This window comes from Lingula anatina, chromosome 8, assembly GCF_051362555.1.
Source record: "Lingula anatina isolate TDL-2025a chromosome 8, LinAna3.0, whole genome shotgun sequence".
Lineage (NCBI taxonomy): Eukaryota > Metazoa > Brachiopoda > Lingulata > Lingulida > Lingulidae > Lingula > Lingula anatina.
This window is the reverse complement of record NC_141774.1, coordinates 7,138,142-7,164,696: the sequence shown is the minus strand read 5'-3', so window position 1 is coordinate 7,164,696 and position 26,555 is coordinate 7,138,142. Positions and strand designations below refer to the sequence as shown.

The following is a 26,555-nucleotide window of genomic DNA, read 5'->3' as shown; positions in this document are numbered from 1 at the left end:
TAGGTACTTTAAGTAAGTTAAGGAAGTGGCTATTTCACCACCACACCCCCTCCCCAATTAACAAAATGTTATATCTAGTAGTGGACAGGAGCCTATTTCACTAGTTTGTAGTAGCTTTTTGGGAAAGAAACCCCGTCTTACAAAGACCTATAGCCTACTGATGTGCAATTTACAAAAGGACGTCTTAACCGTTGTTTAACTTCACATCTTGAGCAAATTGTTATTACACTGATATTGAGACCGATATATACATGCCGCGTATGGTGACAGTGTTAATGTGGGTATGTCAAATACGTTTATACTACCTGTACTGTGGGGCTGTCATTCTTAAAAGGCTCTTAGCCAGATACTGTAAAATCGGCTTAACGAAATCAGCTGTCTAAATCTAGTAGGCTGTAAGCTTAGATAAAGAGGGAAATGAATCCATGTACTATAAAGCACATTGTACCAGTTGGGCATAGTTACGTAGGAGCCACATAAAAGGGGGCGACACTAGCAAACTTTAATTTCTCTTTTATGATTGAGCATAGAAAGAGGCAAAAACTAACTTAGCATGACAAAGGAACACATGAATACATGAAACTGTGAAATCGAAGAAGATGGAGTTTTTAAAATATAGTTATGAAAATAATTATTTTGATTGCAGTTACCGGTATTAAGTGCGACATAACTGTTAATTCGAAATGTTGAAATATATGACTGTTTTCGAGACGATTATTTTCATTCATCTATAATTTTGCTCAAGCGATTTTATTCAAGGTTATGAAATAAAAGATGCGTACACATACTATTCCAGTAATATTATACTCACAATGATTATGTTCAATAAAACTAATACAAGACACAGCTACTGTATATTAAGACATTCTTTTCCTTTGTCTGTCTTTTAGATTTGGTGCAAATTACACTACCCGCACGAAAACACAGTAGATACTCCAGCACAGTAGACTACTGCAATCATACTGAAAACATGCTTCAAATCTGCTCCGATTTGGGAGCTAATTAGTATATTTGAAACATGCTTCTATCATTCTGCTAATCTACTGCATTGATGCTCCTCTCGGTATAAGCCTGTGTACTTTTTGGAGTGGAATTGCAGTAGGTTATACTGCATATCTACTGCAAATATGCTCCACACCACTACTGCGTCAATGCTTCTTTGCTACTTCGATACTACTGCATTTTCGTGCGGGTAAGATTCGCAATGGATATTACCGTTACAATTAGCTCTACATTTAGATAGTCCCATTTCCCTACTTTTCTAGATTAGGCTCACATTCCAAAATGATAGAAAAAGTATATATTATTCAATTGCAGTAAGCATTTTAAACTAAATTTTAATACATATATATATATATATATATATATATATATATATATATATATATATATATATATATATTTCAAATTGATTAATGGAATCACTCATACACCTCATTTTATACAATTAAAGAATAAGTGTGATAAAATATTATAACTCTCTTGTAGGTTATTATTTTCTTGAAGGCAAAACAATAAGTGACGCAATGCTGTGTGTATAAAATATATACGTTTCATACCTTACACTTCTACTACTTATACTACAGTGTACATGGTGCCCTTCAAGCAGTCACATTTCACTTAAGCATCACGTGCTTCCCAGGGAGGCGCTCAGGTCGTCAACACAGATTGTAATTATTATTGTTATCATTGCCATCATTATTATTAGTATATTAGTAGGCCGACCTGGCATATAACACAATTACTGCGTACAAGATGAGTGTTAACAGACAGAGTGCATGACATATGGTATCATTTCGCCAACGCTAGATCCTTATATGATATTCCCCATCAGCGCATCACTTAGCTTAATTTTATGCAGCATTGTTTTCCTTCCTGCATTTACATCTTATCATCCCAGTATTTAAACATTATCTATACATCAAACAAACACACAAACAAACAAACAAATAAATAAATAATTAAGAATTCAGCACCTATTCCTTTATATAAAAAAGTAAACACTATTTTAAACCAATAAAGGACAATATGATCTATATCTTTACCACAAAGTCCAACAGCATTTCAAAAATTTGGAAACTTTGGGTTCTAAAACGTTTTTAAAAACGTGTTATTGGGAATGTCTCTGGAATATCGTTTACCATAATAATTTCGTATAATGGTAAAACTGCTATGAAATGAGATGACTGCTGCTACATTAGGGTCTAACGAGTGCACTTGGTGCCTTTATTTCCAGGTAAAGATATAGAACAGAAGCAAAATGAATATGTTAAACCATGCACTCTGGGAACTGGATCCTCTGTCGGTGGTGGTGGTTTGGTACGTATCCAGTGTATCGCTGTTACAGTAGTTGGTAGCGCAGCACTCCCTGCAGACCCTACTGGTCCCAGTTCCTGTGCAGGTACTTCCCAGAAATTCACGGCTGGTACAAAATGATCGGTCTCTGCACCCGCGGCTGTACCTGTAGGCAATGGTGGAAGAACCGAAATCGAGAGCGTAATTGCGATACGCCGAGGCCGTGGTCTGCAAAAGATATGTTTACCCATATAATAAAAACAAAAACCATTATTAAAGTAACATAAATTAATCATTATAATGGATATTATTTAAGGTATCAACACAGCTTCCAGTAGGTCAAGACTTGCCCTGGAGGCTAAAGGGCTGAGCAAATTTTGACAAATATTGTGAGAAGAGGAAGAAGAAGAAGAAGAAGAAATTTAAGACAGCAATATTTTCATAAAATATTTCTTCGACGTCAAGGATATAATAAATCTGAGGAAGAGTATAGCCTTTCGTAGACTAAATCTGTGCAGAAAGTGTTTTATCTTAATGTGGGCATTATGAGGATACTGCTGCTCCCTAACGAAAAATTCATATGGAATCCTATAAGATCTTATAAGATCCTATAAGTGTGTGTTTTTGCAAATGTGGACTTACTATTGTGTGTACGTGTAAGTGTGAAATCATGTGTGAGTGTGGGTGACCATGTGGTTGCACTGTACTCGTTTGTGCATGCATGCAAAAGGGAGAAAGAGACTCACGTGGCACACGTATCCATAAGAACACGTGATGTAGGTGTTGTAAGTGAACCGGTTTTGTGATTCGCCACACGAGGAGGTGCCAAAGCAAGAATAACATCTAGGTCCCCTCTGAAACTAAATATACTGTAGTTAAGTATTCACTTTAAGTGATTTATTCAGTAGCTTGGTATATAAAATATATATCTTACCAGTCTATTACGTTTCTACTCCCTGGTGATACCTGAATATAAAGAGAGGGCAAGTTGCCTTTGCTGTCAACATTTTAGCCCGTTTATTAAGCTATTGGATGTGTAATGTATTCATTAACAAGCGTACAGGTTTAATATCAGAATTGCATATAATCTTTGATTTTGTTAAAAATACATTTTTAAGAGAAGGTGCCCACAGTACACATAAACGATGCTTCGCTTATATATAGCCAACGTCAACGGCGTTAAATAGACGAATGGAAGTATACAAACAGCATCTACAAAACTACTTAGGTACTGAGTGAAATCAATAAGTACGACTTACTGCAACAGTGGTTCTTGTAGTCTGTGTGTTCGGTGCGGTGGTGGTTGTACTTGGGGGAGTAACGCCCGCTGGTGAAAAAAATGGACGGTTAAAGGGATAATAACTCTTCGTTTCGGCCAAAAATGAATTTTCCTGGAGTAAACAACAATTTTCCCATACTTGCCAATGGTTAATAAATCCATTTTTACATTCAAAGTTAGTCCCTGGTTTTTTTCTAAAAAGTTTGGTTTTTTGTTAAAATCTCTTAAGAGATTTTAACAGAGTATAGCCATCAATGGAGGTCACGTGGTTTAAAGACAAGCTCAAATATCAGAATTTCGAGCTATAACTGCAGTTTTTGTGGTAAAACAGAATTTATTATATTTCTATGAGTTATTCAAAATGTTTTTATTGTGAAATATAGGTCTCATACGAAGAGTTATTATCCCTTTAATATCAATTATTAATTTTTCAAAGCAGTTTTGAAATACGTCATAATGAGATTAAATACAAATCTCACAACATGAACATGCAGTTATATGGCTGACTCAAAAAAAAAATGCCCTCAATTTAATTGGCTGTCAAACGTTCATTAAATCGGGACATACATGTAAGTAAGCTCAGCAAATTTGTTGCATTCCATGGGCCTATATGGGACGAATAAAACAAATATATTGTACGTTTTTACTCGTTGTGCATATTATTCCAGGGACAAAATGCCATAATTATCGACCTGCTCCACGTACTTATACTACTGTCTTGATAGCCCAACACCATTCTCATGAGAATAAATAAGCTCCGGAAAGGAAACATTGGAGCACAGGCAGGTTGGTAGACAGACAGATGAATTCCAAAAAGGGATGAGAGGGAGGCAGATAGAATCAGATCGACCGACAAACAGACATACGTATACTTACGTAGGTATCCCTGGCAGTAGACGCCAGCGTCATCATTTCTATCTAAGCCACAGTATGAAGAGGTATATGCCCCAACTCCACCGTGAGTACAGTCTGTAAGGTTGCTCTCTGTTCCCACACAGCCAACCCTTTGCAGCCAATAAGACCCACTTCCCCTGGGGTTCCAACCTGAAATGTCCAAAACAAAATATTAGAGACTATAAAACGGTATCATATATTCAAAAGAAACCAAGAACACGTTCCTTCTTGTAAGGCACAATGTTTGAAGTTTAGGCCAGATGTCGCCTGAATTCACACTAATCACACTAATGTATATTGACGTTGCAGCCACGTGAAGTTCTAAATTGCCTTAAAAGAACGAGCGTGTAGGCAAAGTGTTTCATTAACGTCAATGTCGCTTCAAGTATAGTATTGGAGTTTGAAAATATTACAAGTGCCTATTCTTTATGTCTAAATATCCCGCAAAGTACTTATTTTTTCTAAATTGGAACAGTGGATTAGTCTGGTGTCGATATAACATTCTGGATTATCAGAAGGGCAAGGTGAATCTGAATTATGGAAATTTGTTCACTGGATAATATGCAAAATCAAATCAGACTCGGTAGAAAACATAGAATTAAAGAGAAAAGGGGTGATATTCTGCCTTACCTGCAGCGGATCTAACATATCCGCTATATCCCAACTGTCGGCAGACAACTGCGGCGTCGTTGCTTCCCCATCCCCAGTCACAAACACGCCTCCACAGTCCGACAAACTTGATCTCCACACGGCCGCTGTTGTAGCCGTTACCGTCCACCAGACGAAGTTGACCATCGCCAGCTAGAAATGTAAATGTAACAGACTGGAATACCTATCTTTCACAGAAGTAAATTCATCAAAATATTTCTGAATTCAACAAACGCTCATGTAGTGTGCCTAAGTATATTTATCCATTAAAAAAGGTACCACTTACTATTTATAGAAATACTAAACATTAATTTAATAGATATGTCTTACAGACATGGGAGGATTGTGGTGTGAGTTTTTCCCTTGTGTATACCAAAATATGCAGGCAGATCTCAGTAGTTTATAATGTGTTCTACCAAAGCTACTTCGTGAGGAATCAATGTGACTGTTCAACATATGAAAAAAGTCCCTGATGCCCATTCTATTATTATTCTTGGGGCCATCAATAGGGAATGGCACTTTATCAAAAATGGAAACATTTTGACAACGATATATATATATATATATATATATATATATATATATATATATATATATATATATATATATATATATACTCACGCGCTTCACATGCGACTCCGGCGTCCACGGCAGATGTTGCCGAGCAGGACGATTTACTTGGATATCCAATCCATCCATGAGTGCAGGCATCCAGTCGACTTTCTGTACCGGTACAGTTTAATTGGTCTGAAAATTGTAATTGTAATTTATGTCTAAAATTCATGCTATACTTGTCTATCAGGGATACTTACATAAATCATTATTCGACATGATAACAATCATAAGAACATCGAATTGAAATAAATGTTATTTGTCATTTAAGTGCACATCTTATCAAAATATGATAAAACTTGAAATAATTCACTCGGCCAAGACAATTTGGAAACATAGCTATTTTGAATAATAATGATAATAATAATAATAATAATATAACCAATAGCATGTGTGGCAAGGTAAGATTTTAATCCAATATTAATGGATAATGCACAAGGAATGCCCTCGTTTTTGAAATTTTGCAAGGAAAGAAAACATGTGGAAATTACAATGACATTTATAAATGTGGGGTCAAATTAAATTATAAAAAAATGCTAATGGAGTGACAAAGTTTGAGCAAGGAACAATCTTGTTTAAAGTTCAATAATCGTCATTCCATTTGCATGACTTGTGAAATGAACTTTAACCCTGCAATAATGAATGTCGCTGAAAGTCCCACATAATCCCTTTTAGTAGGCTTGTTAAGGACCCAAAAAATATTAAACAACGTATTACTCATTTACAAAGATGTAATACATGTAGTTTCAAAATAGCGAATTATGCCCAATTTCAAAATGGTTTTTGGCGGCCATCTTGGATTCGAGAGATAAAACGGCCACCAATGGCCTCCATAATGGTAAAAATGTGTTTTTTGCTCATAATTTAGTCCAATATGGATAGCTTATAACAAAAAATTGTATTAAGATATATTTGAATACAGTTTATCAATATCCATGGTTTTGCAGCATTCACACATACAGTATCTTGGTAGGCACTTAAAACACCCTCTTTGTCTCTTCATATCACCTTCTATCACCAAAACAATATCAAAAATGACTTTTGCACCCCCAAAAATAGTAGGAATCGATATATATCAAATATATATATATATATATATATATATATATATATATATATATATATATATATATACCAAACGCTTCAAAATTCAACATAAAATAGCAAAATTATGTCCACTTTCAAAACGGCGAGTGGAGGCCATCTTGGATTTGAGGCACAAAATGGCCACCAATTGCTTCCAAATGATCAAAAATGGGTTCCTTGTCCCTAATTTAGTCAGGTTTGATAATGTATATATCTTTCTAGGCCAAAAATTAATGGAAATATGAAATATTATATATTTTGGCACCTAATTTGCATAATTTATGCTAATTTATGCATCGATAGAGCGCGTCTCTTTGGGTAAAAAAATATTTTGGCCCAGGGAACATTTATGCCAAGTTAGACATTTGTACCACAAAATGCAGTGTTTGACCCCCCAACAAGCCTACTATTTTCATGCAAAAGATTAAAAAAGCAAGGAATGGTGGGCCCATTATCCACCAATATTTGGCTAAAAGTTGTTTTTTTTTTTTTTTACCTTAGCTCATATGTCTATAGTTGTTCAAAATAAAGATGCCTATGAATTTTTTTTTTTGGTCGGGTATGATAGATTTCACAAAACACACAATAAATTGGCAACATGCCATTTTTTACTATATAATAATATCTTGCAAATTCTCCGTTTCTAACAATACAAAAAATTAGGAGGCTGTATTTCAGAAACTTGAACAACTTAAATACAAAACTAACAAATACGAGTAACAAACTTTGAAGAATATCTCATCAAAAAAAAAAAAAATGAAACATTGAGAGTTTGTTTTAATTGAAAAATAGGTCCTCTCCAGAGAAATGGCAGAGAAACAAACTCATATCCAGCTGGAGAGGCAGAGAGACAGACAGACCGACATACAAACAGATATAAACACAGACAGACAGGTGCTGAGGCACTCAAACACACAGGCACCCGGATAGGCAGACGACAATCACACAGACACATTGGCAGAATGAAACACAGACACATACATAAGGACGAACATATATACGGACTAACACGCATACGGATGAACAGTACCTAGAACCACCCTCGAAGTCCCTCGAGGTGTCCAGTTTGTCCAGTAAGCCAGCGCCCCGCTGAAGCCAAGCTGTCTACAGGCTACTTTGGCGTCATTCATTGACCAACCGTATTTGCACACTCTTCCCCAGCCTCCTGCGTAGAATATCTCAACTCGACCAAAATATTGGGAGGGGCCGATCAATCTGATTTCTCCGTCGTTGGCTATTGGGAATACAGAGCAAATGAACAGAAACAATAAGTAAAAACAACACGAAGTATTGTCGTGTAACAGGAATAGTAGTCTTTGGAATGAACGTCCGGGGTCTCATATGGTTAGTACAGGTTAGGGATAGTCGGAGTTCTAGTTTTAGTAAATGAGACAAATGTCACCATTACCTACCTGTAATAATGGGGAACGGCTAACGGACTACCATTCCTGTCACGCCGGTCCTTTTTGACCATATATGCAAAAATGTATCCCCCCCCCTTTTAAATTCTGGGCGATTTTCCACATTTAAAACTGTTTTGATATTTTAGGATTGTTTAAGGATTTTGAAAATGATTGTGTGACGAGCAGGACGGGAGTGTCGGTCCAACTGTGAAATCTACTCACGCCCTTTACACAGAACGCCGGCGTCATCTGACGAAGACTGGGAACATGAAGATGAGCTGACTACGCCAACGCCGCCATGGGAGCAATCTGCCAAGCGCGCCTCTCTTCCATGGCAATTCAAATTCTGTATCCAGAATAGACCTGTTGTTTAAAAATATAATGCACACAAATACTTAATTTGGCTTCAATCTTCAAAACAACATATTAACCAAAAGCAACAGTCAACAATTGATGTGTTATATTTCTTATCTCCGATAGCCAATGCCCCTGGAAAAAAAAGTTGCTACATCCCTGTCATCCAACATTTGATGTTTTTCATTTGCCATTAACAAAGAAAACGCCGAATATGACTGCCTTCACCGTTTGTTTTCTAAATTGCTTAATTGATCACCATCACTGCATGCTTTGAACTCTCAACAACATCGTAAATTAACAACATGACAATATAAAACAAGCACTGATACCGGCTCATATTTGAAAAAAAAATTTTGATACACGTGCAAGTTACAGAGAATTGTTGAAATATGATAGCTATGTCATAGTCAAAAGATTTAAGGTTATAACATACCAAAGCGTACTGGTATATATCAAACTTGTTTCAATTTGATTTTTATTTCACTATGATATTAATATATATATACCTGTTGTTTTTAAATCACGGTTTTAAACAATTAAATATATCGATATCGAAATATTATAATTTAATTTTCAGGGAAGATATAAAATTTGAATACTCACCTGTCCCCCGCGGTGACGTATGAAATAATGCTGTATGGGCCCCGGTGAAACCAAGCTGTTTACACGCCACGTCAGCGCTAGTCAGGTCCCAGCCGTTGTCACAGACCCTCCCCCATCTCCCGGAATAGAAGATCTCCAAGCGACCTTCGTACGCATTTGATGTGTTAATAAGACGCAATGCACCGTCACCGTCTGAAAACATTAACAAAACCCCACTCAAAGCAAACGTTTCATACAATATTTGTTCTTTAAACTGTATCATTGTGCGTGGGATGATCATATCAATTTTGGACGACTTTCTTTAACTCACATGTGGTGTTATCCGACTTCTGACCAATGTGCTTGTGCAATATACGTTTTAGAGACAAACAAACATACGACTGCGAGAAACTTTCTTTGTACATGTAGATGTTTTAATTTTGCCTCCCCTAATTTACGATTTCGCAGGTTTTGAAGAATCATCTTGGAAGTTTGAATAAAAAAATGACTGCTCTATCCAAGATATCAACTCAAAAGAGAATCGATCTTATTTTTGAAATAAGGTCAAATAAATATCACAGAACATTTAAGACGCCATACAATCACCTTTGCTGAATAAGTTTTTTGTGCTGATTTAATGTTATCTGAGACGCAGGTGGAAGTGATGATATAATCAGTGACCCACAGAGTGTCTTGGTATGTATACATAATGCAGAGAAACAGACCCAAACATAAATTCCCACTGGATTATAAAGATTTGCCTTAAATATAGACGAGGGGGTTGTGAGGGTTGAACTCCTTAGATTATGACAAAATATTAAATAGCAGGACAGAATAAAAGTTCATCGATATAAAGCAGTTCCTTTCGTCTTTAAAAATTTGGGAATATACATTCATAAATATTCATCACTCACCTCCATAGCATATTACCCCGGCGTCGTCGTAGTAACTTTGTCTGCAATTACTGTTATAGACGCCAACTGCACCGTGGGTGCATTGGGTTATATTGGACTCTGTTCCTGCACAGTTGACATTAAACAGCCAGTATTTACCTGAGTCAGAAAAGAATATAAACCAAAGTACCCATATATATGTGTGTGTGTGTGTGTGTGTGTGTGTGACTGGAAAAAAATAAGGTTTTTGTAACGTGAAGCATGTTATTTTAAAATTATTTGCTTTTATCTGAACTGGAACCTGAAAATAATTACATTCATCCACACTTTCCACAGAAATAATCAAACAATGATGCATATGCATATTATTAAACGAGCACAAATGTCGACATAACCGAGAACATAGTGTATATAACTAACCGGTGCCTCTCGGATTCCAGTCCCTAAAAGACGTATGAGCCCCAGCCAATCCAAGTTGCTTACAAACCACCTTGGCATCGTTGAAGCCCCAGTTGTATTCACACACACGTCCCCACTCCCCGGCATAGTACACCTCAACACGGCCTTCGTAGGGGCTACTTGTGTTCACCAGGCGAACAGCACCATCGCCAGCTACAATGTAAAGGAGGAGAGCTACTCCCAGCAGGCATAGCTACGTTGGATCAACGTTGAAAACAGGTCGATACGTTGAATTGCCGTTGATCTACCTAAATTCAACGTAAAATCAACATTGATCCAGCCACGTCAAAACACCGTCATTTTTTATTTGAATGACTTTATTGGGTAAATTATATACAAGAATTTTAAAGGAGCATAATAAAACAAGTTACAACTAATAGTTCGACATCACTTTTAAATGCAAAAATTAGATTGTACCTAATTTGCCTAAAGGGTCAATGACCCATGAATGGACACCCCCAATGATATACACATAATAAAAAAAAATATAAAACTCTACTTTAGTACTAAAAACGACAATGTGTACATCTAAAAACGACAATGTGAACATCTGCAACGACCCACCCAAGTGCAAACGTTCTCGGGGTCAAAGCGCTTCACCAGAAGAGTACTATAGTGCTCTCTGACGGATCGTCTAAACATTGATCTGCCAACCCCTGAACGTATGCACATAGGAAGGGCGTTCCAGATGGGAACGACGCGATTAAAAAAAAGACGTCTCGGTTCTACAAAAGCTGGCACTGTGGGTGATAAAATGATCTCCCCTTCTTTCCGTAAAATACAAATACTTCGTATGATCAAGGTCAGCTCTGCCAATAAAACGACCATGCAGGAAGGTAACGTCTAAAATTTCTCTTCTTTAAGCTAAAGGCAGCAAGTTTAAAGTAACCAGTCTGTCTTTATAATTCATTTTGTTACCCAGAATATGTCTTGTGGCAGTTCGCTGCACCCTTTCTAGTTTTATTAAATTTTTTTAATTTATATAATGTGACGTTGACTCAGCGTTGTATTTTGATCATTGACTCAACGTTGTTGTGTGGTCGTCGTGATGCAAGACATGGATTGTAATTTAAAATAATAATTATTGAAAACGTGATACTTTGTTTATCAATACTGTAACTAACTTTATCAAAATTCTTAAGAAAGTGTTTTAAAGTAAAAGTGACAGCTGTTTTGTGTCTTTAGTGAACTATTGAATTTTCTTAACCTGTATATATAAACCTTGGAAATCCTAACTTAAAGGCCATACATATATAGCATATATATATATATATATATATATATATATATATATATATATATATATATAAAGTCATAATAACTCTTCGTTTTGGCCAAAAATACGATTTTCCTGGAAAAAACGGCAATTTTCCCGTACTTACCAATGGTCAACGACCCCATTCCTGCATTCAAACATAATCCAGGTTTTTTTTCCTTAACGTACGGTTTTTTGTTAAAATCTCTTATTGCTCAAAATGCATTTATATCTACAATGTGTGCAATTCTGGGCTTTTCGTTATCCGACGCACTGTGCAAAAACTCGCAACTTACGTCTGAGGGTTTCCCGCCATGTTCTTTTGGTCTCGAATGAACGCGAGAATCCGCGTGACACCTAAACGTCATTGGCAACGGATGCACTTGTCGACCGTGAAGAAAGGCATCGAAAGCCCAAGTGACAAGAACAGATTTTAGTTTTACTACAATAACAGTCGTTTTAGTGGGAAAATGCAATAGAATATATTTCCAGGCGTTGTTTAATTTGTATTTCTTGCGGAAGTTATTATTGCTTTAAACCATCAAACACGTCCTACTGCAAAACACATCCAGGCTAAAAGGTGTACCATGCGTAGGTGCCATACATTCTTTGGAGCTAAATGCATTGAAAGAATCAGAAAAAACAGGCACTTGGATGTTTTTACAGTGTACGTTATGATGGTGTACCTGTGTTTTGTACCAAAATAAAATATTTCAGGTCATTTTAATGTTCTTTTTTATGCAAGAATGTTATCTAACAACTGGGGTTGATACACAGTTGTTATCTGACGTTGACAAATCCAATGTTTATCCAACATGTTATCAACGTTATGTTTCAACGTTGTTTCAACGTTAAAACAACATAATTTGCCCGCTGGAACTGTGCATTACTATAACGACAGTTCACCTCTTTGAATAAGTTTGATCGGGAAAATAAGTACTAAAGTTTTTTTTCTCTCACAATCTTACCAATTTTTGTCAAAATGTCAAACATACGTTGGCATTTACGTACGTGATTTGCAGACGACCCCAGCATCGTCGTTGTCTCCGACTGCGCAGTAAGAGCTGATGGTGCCCCACCCTCGGGAAGTACAACTGGACAAGCGCCCCTCAGTTCCAGCGCAATTGAGGTTGGACAACCAAAAGGATCCAGGGCCTCTGGGGTTATAGTTGATATATGCTGTTGAAAAATAAAAGAGCTCATAAAATTGCAAATCTTACTTATATATATATATATATATATATATATATATATATATATATATATATATATATATAGGGTCTGTTCACAATCGTATCCACATACAACGCAGAGACTCCATGCTGACCCTTATAAATTCAATTAGATTAACATGCCTTTTCCTAGCATTGAGGAGAATACAGAAAACCTGATGATAATACTAGTACGTTGAAACAAGAAGCGTTGAAGTCTCTGAATCTGAATGCATTCGGAGACTCCAGTGTATAATACGACCTAAACTCCGTATAAGTTATATATTTACCAGTGTGTGCGCCTTCAAAGCCGAGCTGCCTACACGCAACTTTGGCGTCGTTAATTCCCCACCCTTCATCACACACTCTCCGCCACTCTCCATTATAGTATATCTCCACGCGACCTTGGTATTGTGTGTTTCCATCTCTCAGGCGAATGTCCCCATCGGCTACAAAATGAGAATGGCATGTGATGATAGCATTGATTTTGTCTTTGCCACCCAGAGTTTATCGTGAACTGGAAAAAGTGTTTACTGAGAAAACACTTAGCTGCACCACTACTACTACTACTACTTACATGTTCAGGGTAGCTGCACCATTACTACTCAAGTTACCTTTTTGTTTAGTTTGCTTCGAGCTTATTATGTCTCTTCTTGTGACAATTATTATATGGGATCCCTATGATGCCTAGGTGCTGTCGGAGTAGGCAGAAAACATTTTGTTGGTTTTGCCCTGGTGCTAAGTGGTCCTTATAGTCCAAAACGCTTAAACTTTACAATTTAGTTGGTCTTGGTTATAACATTTTAATGCCTTGGGGTTGTCTCGGTTGTATTTGATTAATTTTAACTAAATGGTACCTAATAAAGTGATCCAACACAGCTTGTCCACCACCCCTGCCATCCCCCACTTTAGCAGGTTATTCCGGGGCCCTTGAGTTTTTAAGAACACACTATATTACAAAAAATACCAATCAAAGGAACGGATGTGCTTTTGGATCTCCATGAGTGGGTGACCAGCAATAGTTGAGGCTGGGTCGCATCTAGTGTGTAACAGCAATGGAGGAACGGGGGGGCAGCAGGTTCAGTAGGTCACGTAGGTCAGTAGGTCACGTGATTTCCTCAATGGTTTTCTCTTTTTAAAATAAGAAATTCTATTATAATTCTACATCCGTGTTTAAAAGCCATTTTTTCAGAAAATGCACCCCCTTTTAAAATTTCTGGCTCCGGACCTGTATTAGAAAGTTATTTGGGGGTAGGAAACTTGTCCTACTTTAACTTAGCCAATTATGGTGAATTGCGTAATATCTTAAGAAAAATCCTCTCCTGTTAATGTCCTTTACGTACGCCCCCTGAGCAAATCCTTATCATCTTTTAGAGGCTCCTTACACTGTCAGTTCATTTGGGTATGTTGCTAGGAAATGAATGAAAATATATATTGGTCGTGGTAATAAAATGGGACACAACTGGTTATTTGAAATAGTGAAATATATATCTTTTATTCAAGCGGTTTTATGTTTTTATACAAGGTTATAACATGAAACAGGCTTAAAGACACACGATGTGCGTACTACTCAAAACAGAATTCGATATTACTTGCAAAAACAATAGAGTTATATAAAGACATATTTTCCTTTGTCTGCCTTCCTATAGATTTGGCAAAAAATTCACTATTACATATTCCCAATAGATATAAGCAATACAAATTGTCGATACGGTTACAAAGTCTCATTTCCAAATACCCTGCTATTCTAGATTAGACGCACATTATTTTGTTAATTATAGAAAATTAGATGCCAACCAAGCATTTTAAACTATAATTTAACTTTTTTCAAATCTTTATGTAACTGACATCATTATTTATTTCAGGCTTCATGGATATGAGGAAAAAAAAAAGGATTTAATATTTAAGTCTGTTGGAAGCAAACAGCGATAATCAACTCCTGTGCGTATAGAATATATAAAATGCAGCATTTTACTTTAAGCTATTACAAATGACAACATAGTGCCCCTCACGCAGTTAAATTCATTTGAAGCACTACAAATATGTGTCTGGGGCCATTTATAAACGACTCCACACTGTATGGACAGGGTTAATGTCAATATGTTCCCCTGCCGATATTTGATAGTAAAACACATATTAGTTTTTATCTGAATTAGATCATAGTATTAATTAGTGATTATCAAGTATTTTACTATTAGATTATATATCGTTGTTGACAAATATTTTAAATGATACTATATATATATATATATATATATATATATATATATATATATATATATATATATATATATATATATATATATATATATTGCAAATGACTGAGTGTCTCTTTGTGAGTAAGTGAGAGAGTGAGTGAGAGTGATTTTTATTTAGTTATTTATCAATTTTGTATTTTTGTTGAGATATGCAATAAATAATAATAAAAAAAAAAAATTGTTTCGATTTTGGAGAATATTCTTCCTCAAATATTTGCAGTTTCGATACAGTTTTCAGTTTAATTATAACGGAAAGGGATATTTAACTTACCTTGACTTTGTACGTCTTCAGGACACCGTGAAATGACCAATAAGATAAGGAAAAATGTGTTCAACCGCCACATTTTAGCTCAATCAGGTGACTTTGACTTAGGACGATTGCATTTGCGCACTGTAACTACGGTAAAAAAAGGGAACAACTTTTGTTGCATCACGCAAGGTAGAACTGGACCACCATGAAGGATTTCCTAAGCATATTTTGTGTGTGTTTGTGTGTTGCCATATTATTTGCAAACACGCCGTTTGTACTGAAGTACTCAATCCCGCTTAATCTGTATGTTTTTTGTGCGTCAACATAGTTTTGTGTGCGTGTTATTGCTTGCAGCTACATTACCGCAAATCTATTTTTTATTCTTCTCCCTAATAGTGTAGACTCACCGCAAATATGAAACAGGATCTGCTCTATTAGGCTGACTAGTGTCAATATTATATTCTAAAAAAAGTTAACGGTGCATTGATATAAATATACATACATGAAAGCGAGAATTATACTAAGAAGTTAACAGGGCAAGTAAAATCTTAGATAAATAGAACACACTGGATCAACGAAAACAGGGTGAAGAACAACACAGTCTGTGTGTAAACGTCCAGCAAAGAAAAAATAACCTTCATCGAAATGGACAAATGCGTTATTTTTAATATAAATATAATTCTTAACACCCCGTTCAATAAACATCTCATTTCTAACGGAATTAACACCGACATTCCACCAGGTATTGCCAGTTGGTTCAAACATAAGCAAGACCGAAACGATAAAAAAGGGAAGTTGAAGGGTGTACCTTATGAAGACAGTTTTAACAAATGGCCTACCCCAAAGTCGCATTTTAATAACATTTAAACAAACAAAAAAGTGTAGCATATTGCCTGTCAGTCGTAAGTTAAACATGTGGCACCGGCCTTCCTTTCATGTAGGTCCGCCATGTTTAGGTCGCGGCCTTACTAGACCTCGGCTCTTCACGATGTGAATGCTCCCACAGATCAGGCCAGAATCTGACGAAGCTGCTGCATTACGCATGAAAAGCCCCTTTTTAAGACCATAGAAAGCGGCTCTGCATTTTACTGATGTCGGCGGCCATATCGCACCTATTATAAAAATTACTCCTAGGTTTTTAACCCCGTCTTTTACCGTGAACATGCTGTTTCCGATTTCTATTAGTTCTAATTTGAACTACAGTACTTCTGTTTGGCCATCATTGCAAAGAAGTGAATTGGCATTAAAGCATTAACTTAACTGACTTTTACCTTTCTGGATAGATGGCATCGCATCTTATGGCCTGTCGCAAACAATATAAATTTGTGAGTCATCTGCATAGGGCATTAGGTTGAAACCGTACTTAAAAAAATGTCCTCAGTTGGTGACGTGTAAAGAGTGAACAGGATGAGGCCAAGTACAGAGCCAAATAAATATCATTCTAAAAGGAAAGGATAAATATTGCACAGGATATGGAGATGCTTTAGGATCTCCGTGGGTGGGTGAGCTGCACTAGTTGAGACTGGGTTGTATCTTGGGTGTGGCATCAATGGCAGCACCAGGGGCAGCAGGCCCAGTAGGTCACGTGATCCCCATAGCCTCAGTGATTTTCTGTTTTTAAAAATGAAGGAAAGCGGGAAGTTGCATCACCGAGCTACCTTATTTTAGTAGCAAGCTGCTCTCTGTCTACTGCTAGACATTGTACAATAGGCAAGAGCTTTCATAATCATCAACCCTCACCCACCCACCCCATATAGCAACATTCTAAATCCAGACGTTAGCAGGGGTCAATTTCACAATGCTTTAGTATGTTTGGCGGGCGAGGAATCCTGTCGTGCTAAGACTTAGCAAATACCAGGTTTTTAATATCTTTTAACTACGCACCTTAAGCAAACTGTCATTTCATTTGGGTATGTTAAACACTGTTGCTTTTATAGTGGGGCAGTCGTTTTTAAAAGTTCTAAACCAAATATACAAAACCAACTTAACATGTTCAGCTGCCTTATTCTATCAGGCTTTAAGCTAACCCCAATAGCTTTAGAGTCTTTTTGAAATAAGTCCAGGTAATAATACCGGTAAAAGTACTGTATATAATATATAATGCCGTATGATCACACAAAAGAGGCGCCACTCACTTTTATTCACTATTCATCAACTAACGGATAAGGTTAAGTATAGGAAAAAATAATCTTTGTAAGAAAATACCTGAAGCTGAGACAGCAAGGGAATGTGCAGTTGCTAGGAAACGAAAGAACATGATAATATTGATCGCGGTTAAACAATGAAACAAACTGGTTATTCCAAATGTTGAAATAAATAACTAATTTCGAGACGCTTTTTTCTGTTTAATAATCTATAATTTGGTTCAAGCAATTTTATACAAGGCTATGACCCGAAATATGGTTAAACACACATGATGCACAACTGTAAGTAATCCTCACAATAGAAATCTATATACATGTAACTAACAAAAACAGTACAATTATGAAGAGACAAACCTTTCTTTTGCGTTCCTATATATTTGACACAAATCACACTATTACATATTCCAGATAGATATAAGCATAACACAAATGCAAATACAAATAAAGTTACAAAATCTCATTTTTAAATTTTTCTGCTATTCTAGATTAGGCACACACCATATTATGCAAAAATAAAGATTTTATCAAACCGTAGTGAGCATTTTAAACTGTAAGTTTTTTTTTCCAAATCGTTTTATGTAACTACATGGCAACACTCATTAACCCATGCTATGTATCAAAAACGGATATATATATATATCTTAGTCTACTGAAGGCAAAACAACGAGACATCTTCCCCATTTTTTTCACTTAATCACACAAACTGTTACCGACTTTGACCTTTTCCTTCTTTTTTTTCCCACTAAAAACATGTTCTACACTTGTTATCTCTTGATAAAACTTAATTTACACTCAATACCACTCTAACTTTTTATCTATTTGATTTCCCTTTTATTACTAATTGTAATTAGTGTAAGCGTAAGTCATCAACTTTTCAACATACACCCTTTCTTCAAAAGAATTTGTCATCGAATTCTAAAACTTTACAATATACACTCCTTTTTGATTTTTCAAAGCAAAACAAATACCGAATAACATAAAATTTGCAAATCATTTAATCATAAACTCGTCATATTATCTTAGTGAAGTAAAAAAAATACTTGATATAAATATGTTTCATGAATAAAAAAGAACAGATTATAATTCATTTGAAGTGATTAAAAAATGTTAAATTATAATATTAAATACATAACAATGGAAATATGATTACATTTTATATAATATATCGTAGCTATACTCATATTTCTAGTGTCGAAATGTTCTCTGTGAGTAATTAGCCTGAGATGCGGCAATAACGGTACCATCAATCCTGTCTTGAATTAAAATGACGAAATGTCTATGTTCCTTTTCTTAGTCACTTGCTCACACGCGCAGCATGACAAACTTTTTCTAAATGTCACAATAATAACAATCGAAATTGTGAGCAAAACATTTGGACCTCAGATGTGTGTACTCACAATGTTTTTATTGTGAAATTATAGATCTCACACGAAGAGTTATTATCCCTTTAACTTTACAGCACATATACACCCAACTTCGACTTTTAATATTGTGATTCTGTCAATAGTTCTGAATATAATATTCCACAATAAATCTGTACCACAGTTAAAACTGTTTGAGTTTGCTGTCACAGTAGGGTGTAAAGCGGGCACACTGTGGCTTTAATTCCAAGCAAAGATAAAGAACAAAAACGCGTAGAGGACGTCAAACCAAGCACTCCTGGGACCGGATCCTGTGTTGTTGGTGCTGCTTTGGGACGTATCCAGTGTACCATTGTTACAGTAGTTAGTAGTGCAGCACTGCCTACATACTTTACTGGTCCTAGTTCCCGTGCATGTATTCCCCTGGAGTTCCTGACTGGTACAAGATGACAGACGCCTGCACCCGCGGCTGTAGCTGTAGGCAATGGTGGAAGAACTGTAGAACAGACTGTAACTTTCGTAGGCCGAGGCCGAGGTCTGCAAATAAATACGTTTGTCCATATCACAATGACATTTATCCAACATACAAAAAAAATTACATCATTTATGCTTTTGTCTGCGCATGCACAAATGCTGTACATATGCTGTACTCATAACGTGCATGTGTGTATGTATGTGTGTGTATGTGCAAACGAGAGAGAGAGAGAGAGAGAGAGAGAGAGAGGGAGAGAGGGGGAGAGAGACTCACGTAGCACACATATCCATAAGAACATGTCAAAGAATAGGAAAGCAAAATGCTCTGTGATTTGGAACACTGGATGCCGGAGCACGAATAGCATGTAGGTCCTCTCTGAAATGAAATATCACATATTTAAGTGCCCACTAAAAGTTTAAAAATCAATACATTTATTTTGTCAAAAATTATATAAAAGATATGAATATGTGTTTCGCCAGTCAAAACAAAGGCGATAATGTCTATTAAAGTCCATGCCCTGATGAGGTCTGACTGCAAGCTATTAACAAAATAACATATTTTGGATTGAAAAATGGTTTGATAACACAAATGATACTGTTTTATTGAAAGCCCCTCCGTACATATGAATGGAGTAGTGTTTGTATATACAGTGCGGTTGTTATCTGTCTCACGAAGTAAATATGTTGAAATGTCGAATACGAGTCCTCCGAATAGCACATAAAACATGGCTGAATCAAAAATACAACGGTGAAATCAATTAAGACCGCATTCATAACATATGATCTACAGACTAACTGACCGACCCTGCTTAAAAGTATGTCACTTTATTCCCTGAGGATCTCCCCACCCTCATACAGGCCAGTAAAAGGGTTAAATTTCGACTCCGATGTATAAAAACTCTTGTGGAGACAGGGACACCAACAGCTAGTGCATTAGCGGAGCCGATGTTAATGTGGGTCGGTCATATTTAGTCCAAGAATATGTCAGTCTGTAGATCAACTTGTTATGTATTTGTTCTAGTATGACTTACTGCAACGGTGGTTGTTGTGGTCGGTGTGGTCGTTGTGGTCGGTATGTTCGGTGTGCTCGGTGTGGTCGGTGTGGTCCGTGTGGTCGTTGTGGTTGGTGTCGTATTGGTCGGTGTGGTCGTTGTGTTCGATGTGGTGGTGGCTGTATTTGGGAAAGTGACACCCGCTGGTAGAAAATGGATTGTAATTGGCAATGATTAGTTTTGATATACACTTTCAGATATCGCACTTTTTCACCAGGCATCTTTACAGCGTTCATTTTTACGAAGTATTTACTTCCGTTCAATAACACTACAGACTAGACAGTTTTAACGAAATATTTCGAATATCTCAGTTTCAGTTTAGGTTAAAATGCAGTCATAAAAAGAAAAATCCGATCTCAGATAAGAAATGTAAATGGACAATTGCGTAATCAGGTGTGATGCTACTGGTTAATTGACTACCATTTATGTTGCACTGCTACATTATACAATATACAGTGATTTAATTGGGTAGTTTTCCTGGGGGACACGCATTCGTTTCACACCAGCCGACCGACAAATAAGCATTTATATATTCTTTATTTATTTATATACTTACGTAAGTATCCCTGACAATAGACACCAGCGTCATCATAACTGTGTAAATCACATTGATATGTGGAATACCCTATTCCGTCATGTGGACAATCTGTGATGTTAACTTCTGCTCCTAGACAACTAACATTCTGCAGCCAAAAAGGACCACTGCTCTTGTGGGTCCAATCTGAATTGTCGAATTGAGCAATAAACAAAAGTGTCACCCTTACCGCAGTAATATATAAAAAAAAAATGCTATAAAAGTACGTACATGGAGGCAAAATCCCAAAAGTTCGTACACGTCCCTTCATCAAATTCAAAATTACTAGCCTGGTCATATTCTTTTTTCTAAATATTCTGCAAAGCTACAAATATTTTGCAATTCAGCACGATGGGACCCCTCTAATGTCGATTGTATCCTTCTCATATATCATAAGGCAAGGTCTTAATAAACTCTGAGTCCTTTTTTCAAAGCTTCAGAGTTATTTTTAAAATTAGAAACGGCACAAAACATGGAATTCAAATGCAAAGCCCGGCTTTACTAGTTAGCATATTCAACTTATATTAGGCTCAAAAATCCCTTAAGTTGTACATCTTTAATTATAAAAACGAAAGATCTGCTGCTCTACCTGTCACGGCTCTAACATATCCGCTATATCCCAACTGTCGGCAGACAACTGCGGCGTCGTTGCTTCCCCATCCATAGTCACAAATGCGCCTCCATATTCCGGCAAACTTGATCTCCACACGGCCGCTGTTGTAGCCGTTACCGTCCATCAGTCGAAGCTGGCCATCGTCAGCTAGAAATGTAAACGTGTCAGACTTGATTGCAATTCATGTCTTACACAGAAGCTTATTTATCAAATTCTTTTTTGAATTGAAACACATGTAGACATCGAAATACAATTGCAATAACAGAGACACGACACCTTTCCCTTTCCATGTTTCGCTCAAAACTTCTGCTGACTCGTTACTTCATAGCTTGTAAGATGATTAGTCTAATTATATATATTTTACCTGCTCCGCTCAACAGTCAAAACAGAGTTTACAGACATCCAGAAGAGGCCAACGATGAAGCGTTTGCCGCATCTAAAGTGATTAAGGTCATTAACAGCGTCAGTATTTGGAATGGGTACCACATTGGTGCCAAAACACCAATGGTAGTCACCGACGAAAACCTGAACCAGATCAAATAAAGAAATAACCTGTGAACCACTCGGCTATAATTTGATAGGGGGCAACTTAGGGACAATTTTAGGTTGTACGATAAGGTTGTCGGTTCACACAGAGCACTTTTAATAGCAGATTACTTACAGAAGCAAGTGAATGGGAAGCTACCTTGGTCATCAAAATCGCCATATTTGAACCAGATAGACAATATGTGGGTAGGCCATTACTCGCCGAATCAATGGCCTACATGTCCTACAACAAAACTGGATCAAATTGGACAGATTTTGACCGATGTCTGGAATGTTACTCCAGATTGAACTTCAAAAACCTATCCCAAGGAATGCCTTGCCTCTTGAAAGCGCTGGTAGCAGCCACAAGAGGTCAGACGTAACAGCGACCGTTACTGTGACTAGACACTGACATGAGGGGCCTTTGTGGAGCGTGTAACTCTTTTACAGACAATAATTTGGGAAACATGGAGGTCCAAAATACCTCTTTTAATGGTTGTCGTATGGCATAGAATAGGCAATGTGTTTTTTGTTTGCTTCACTGGCGAATTCCATTAATGAACTGATGTCACAATGACATCAAATAGATAATTAAAAGTTGTTAAAACACGATTGTAATCCTTATTTTCATTTATCAGCCAGCAAAATAGGAAGAACTGATGATAAATGATTTGGAAAAAAAAATATTCCATATTAAATGTCAAGTGTGTACACAGTTACAAGTGTTCTGTGCCCTTTTGAAAGTGAAGGTCCTCCAAAATAATAATAATAATAATAATAATAATAATAATAATAATAATAAATAACCAAATTTTGATTAAACGTTGTTTGCCATCCGTGTTCTTAAAATATTGTTATAAAGTTGTAAATATATGTCTACTGTTTATATATATATATATATATATATATATATATATATATATATATATATATATATATATATATATATATATATATATATTTTTTTTTTTTTTTTTTTTTTTTTTTTTTTTTTCAGAGCAAAGCGACATCCCTGTTTAACCTCTGTCTCACCAATCGTGATAGAGGTACGTACGAATATCGTGTATAAATTCGATTATACGCACTACTTTGAGCGTCTATCGTTTGTTCCAAACGTATGAAAAGAATTGTATAAGATGTACAAATAGCCTATTAATAGCGTGTTTACGTTGTATAACTTGTGTTTGAATATCCAATGGGTAGCATTTAAAGTATGGTCGTATGTCAGGGCATGCCATTGTACCCGGTATATGAGGGGTATGTAACGTAAGCACAACGGATGAGTAATGTATAATGAGCACTGACTTGAGTATATGATGATTTGAGTCCCGTAAATAAGCGTTTGAGTAACGTATATATGAGCGTAGGAATATAGTATTCATTGTAGGTATGAGCATATGAGCGTATGAACAATATATGGGTAGTGTCCACCTTATTTGTTGATAATTATGGCATGCAAACTGGAACAAATCCAACTGGTTTTCAAAATTATCTACATCTACCCTACCACAAAAGTAGGGGTGGGCAAATGACAAATTTCTTTTAAAACAGGTGGATTCTATGGCCATTTTTGCTGCTGAACACAAATCTGACAATATTTTTTTACCAAAGCTAAAGATTTATATTGGTATCTGCTATTTGTTTGTGAAAAAAGGCGGGAAATGGCTTTTTGGCCATATTTTCACAGTAAAGTACATAAAAATGATGTGTTATATGTCTCTCTATATGTTTTGAGGGTTGCTGAGTTCAAATATGAGCATATTCAAGACATTGGCAATATTGTTAGGGTGACATCTGTAAAAATAAGTTATTTAAAACAAACATATACATAAAATAGACACTTCGAGCCTAAGATAAATATAAATAATGGCCATTATGTGCATACTGAATTCATGGATTACGGTTTGGTATAAAAACAATGCTGAAAATACTTCATGGATGTGTACCAACAAATTTTATGCTGTATAATTTTCCTTTTCTTCAGAACAGGTAAAACTTTGTCAGGTGACATAGATATCAACCTCTTACAACCTCTAAGCTCTTGACCTTGGAATAGTACTTAGTTTCAGTTGTGTAGTTTAAGAGTATCTCATCACAACCATAAAAGCATCAACAAGAAATACACTGAGACCAGAAGGCACTGTAAAGCCCCCTGTCACACTTATTTGGAATCTGAAGTAATCAAGCAGAATGAGCCACAATGAAGAATTTTCAAAATTCGCGCCACATTCGTTGGGTAATATCAAATTGACCTTAATTCCAGCAAGAATACCTCAGAATGTGCTTCGAACCCACCTGGAATGATTCGCGCACATTTCAGTTGTATTGTATTAGCTCTCAAATGCAGCTCGAATGTAGTTGGAACACATTTGGAATATCGTTAATGCTAATGCCGTTCACCCTAAATATAGTGAGAATATTTAGAATGCACTTCAAATGCCATACAAGTGTGGTTTCATTGTTGGCTGAAACCCAGCCTGCAATCAAGATGCATTCGAGTTGCATTCCTGCTCATTGGAGGCACAATGTGGAACATTCTGACAAGATTTGAAGCGCCTTGCCATTTCGGTTCTCCCTCGAATGTGATCAAAATGTTTAAAATGCTGTTGGAATTTTGTAAGAATTTTAAGAATGCACTCATAGTGCAGTTAGAATACAATTGAATGCCATTCGATATTTTTCCACTTGGAATGCACTTCGAAAGTTTTGAGAAAGAGCAAAACATTTTAACACATTTAGAATGCGCTTAGAATTTTAAGATACTTCAAATATCCAGGAACAAACAAGAAATTTTTATTCCGACTACATTCTAGCTCATTCCGCCTCTAGTGTGACTAGGTTATAAATGAAGACAATAAGGATATTGTCACCGTTCACCCAGAACTCCTTATTTACTGCCTTACATACATTCTTTTCGGTGATAAATAAATTTTCAGTGTTCAGTGATTATATTAATTAACATTTACACATGTCATCTTACGGGTGACGGTATAATTGCAGTTTGGGGGTAAAAACTGAAAAATCGGTTTCTCAAATGTCTGTTTTACCTGAACACCCGTGATCACTATTTCAAAGCCAATTTAATGACACCATTTAGTACCCCAAAACCCTACCAGCGATTTTTTAAAGCCTTAGTTCAGATTTGATCGTTGATAAAGCAAAATAATACCTTTGTTTTTAGAAGATCGGTCATTACGGACTCATGACTCCATAACAAAAGCATTTAAACCGTAACGTTGGCATGGGATTGTAGCTCATGCCCTTGTGGTCCATTGGCCAAGCCTTGTGATAAAATCTTGTTCAGGAATGAAGTTAAGCCCCATATGCATTGCTAACTAATCTCAAAAAAGAAAGCTGTTAAATAGATGATTAAAGCTTTGAGTTGCTTATGCTTATACATTGCAATGAAAAAATATAAACGCCGTTATTTCATATTTTCAAGAGTTTTTTTCATTGTTTCAAAGCAGCACAAAGACAGATACATTATTGAATAATTAGATGCAGGAAAAAACTCATTTTCGGTATCTGGATGGTAATAAAGAGTAACAATATCCTTAATGCTCTGCTACTGAGTGTTCTACTGTAAATATTCCCATATGCAACTAACATTTATGCTATTCTATATGTCAAAACTTTTCAGTTTCATGTGATCCTTGAACAATACTGACCATATTTGTTGTATTATTGTTTTTCCTAATTTACAAGCCACAGTTGCATATAAACATTTGTATTTATGTACACAGAAATGGTAATTTTGGGGTGATTTTTACCAAAAAAAAAATGACCAAAAAATCCTCTTTTTAACCCAAAATGAAGTGACCCAACCAAAATGATGTATCTATTTATGCTCACTGATCACGAAAGCATATGGTTAGACATATAAAAAGCCATGTTTGAACTGATATTTAAAGATTTACATGAGAAATATGTGATTTGAGGGAGCGTTTGGTGGCCATTTTGAAAAATCACCTGATACCAATATCAGATGTAATTTAAAATGAAAATACTTATTAGATTTGTATTCAGCAGCCAAAATGGCCATAGAATCCACTTGTCTGAAATTAAATTTCCCAAAAAAGCTTTCATTTGCCCACCCCTAACAAAAGACAAAACACAGGATGCGTTTGTCATACGGTAATCGTGCGTTAGGTAAACATATATTCGAAATATATATAACTTACGGCAGACAAACGTTTAAAATACATACGTTAATTAATCGCCCCCTACGTTACTAGTTCCTCAGTTTTACATTGCATATACATGTACTCTACCCATGCACTATATCCATATCAAACCATAATAGACAATAAATCAGAAGCACACTACCCAT

The 26,555-nt window shown here is 36.2% G+C and overlaps 2 protein-coding genes across 5 annotated transcripts; both read right to left on the bottom strand.

The window, feature by feature from the left end:
* Positions 1-1,391: 1,391 nt before the first annotated feature.
* On the bottom strand, positions 1,392-16,875 carry LOC106160109 (scavenger receptor cysteine-rich domain superfamily protein-like). 4 transcript variants are annotated; one of them, XM_087018830.1, is made up of 14 exons: positions 16,754-16,875; positions 13,265-13,423; positions 12,775-12,942; positions 10,470-10,661; positions 10,071-10,208; positions 9,178-9,369; positions 8,440-8,580; positions 7,845-8,048; positions 5,738-5,863; positions 5,099-5,269; positions 4,451-4,618; positions 3,555-3,622; positions 3,042-3,155; positions 1,393-2,523 (listed from the first exon to the last, which is right to left on the bottom strand). In XM_087018830.1, exons 1-14 carry the CDS (start codon positions 16,770-16,772, stop codon positions 2,227-2,229), a joined length of 2,157 nt encoding a protein of 718 aa, XP_086874956.1. In that variant the 5' UTR covers positions 16,773-16,875; the 3' UTR covers positions 1,393-2,226. The 4 variants fall into 4 exon arrangements, with proteins under 4 accessions (XP_086874957.1, XP_086874956.1, XP_086874955.1 ...); XM_087018829.1 differs by lacking the exon at positions 16,754-16,875 and adding an exon at positions 15,504-15,757 and having other exon boundaries at positions 3,042-3,149; XM_087018828.1 differs by lacking the exon at positions 16,754-16,875 and adding an exon at positions 15,504-15,754 and having other exon boundaries at positions 1,394-2,523.
* Positions 16,876-17,818: 943 nt separating this feature from the next.
* On the bottom strand, positions 17,819-21,840 carry LOC106157633 (uncharacterized). The gene is made up of 5 exons (XM_087018836.1): positions 21,677-21,840; positions 21,070-21,234; positions 20,493-20,656; positions 19,736-19,837; positions 17,819-19,524 (listed from the first exon to the last, which is right to left on the bottom strand). The coding sequence occupies exons 1-5, from the start codon at positions 21,822-21,824 to the stop codon at positions 19,228-19,230; spliced, it is 876 nt and encodes a 291-aa protein (XP_086874962.1). The 5' UTR covers positions 21,825-21,840; the 3' UTR covers positions 17,819-19,227.
* Between the last annotated feature and the right edge of the window lie 4,715 nt (positions 21,841-26,555).

Excerpts from the sequence above, each read along its gene's own strand:
- LOC106160109 (XM_087018828.1), bottom strand. The coding sequence starts at position 15,576 with ATGTGGCGGTTGAACACATTTTTCCTTATCTTATTGGTCATTTCACGG. Across the intron at positions 10,209-10,469 it reads CTGGAATCCGAGAGGCACCG|GTAAATACTGGCTGTTTAAT; the intron begins GTTAGTTATATA and ends TTTCTGACTCAG. Across the intron at positions 8,049-8,439 it reads CGGCGTTCTGTGTAAAGGGC|CCAACGACGGAGAAATCAGA; the intron begins GTGAGTAGATTT and ends TATTCCCAATAG.
- LOC106157633 (XM_087018836.1), bottom strand. The coding sequence starts at position 21,824 with ATGGACGGTAACGGCTACAACAGCGGCCGTGTGGAGATCAAGTTTGCC. Across the intron at positions 19,838-20,492 it reads CCACAACAACCACCGTTGCA|AGAGGACCTACATGCTATTC; the intron begins GTAAGTCATACT and ends ATTTCATTTCAG. Across the intron at positions 19,525-19,735 it reads CTTATGGATATGTGTGCTAC|ACCTCGGCCTCGGCCTACGA; the intron begins GTGAGTCTCTCT and ends ATTTATTTGCAG.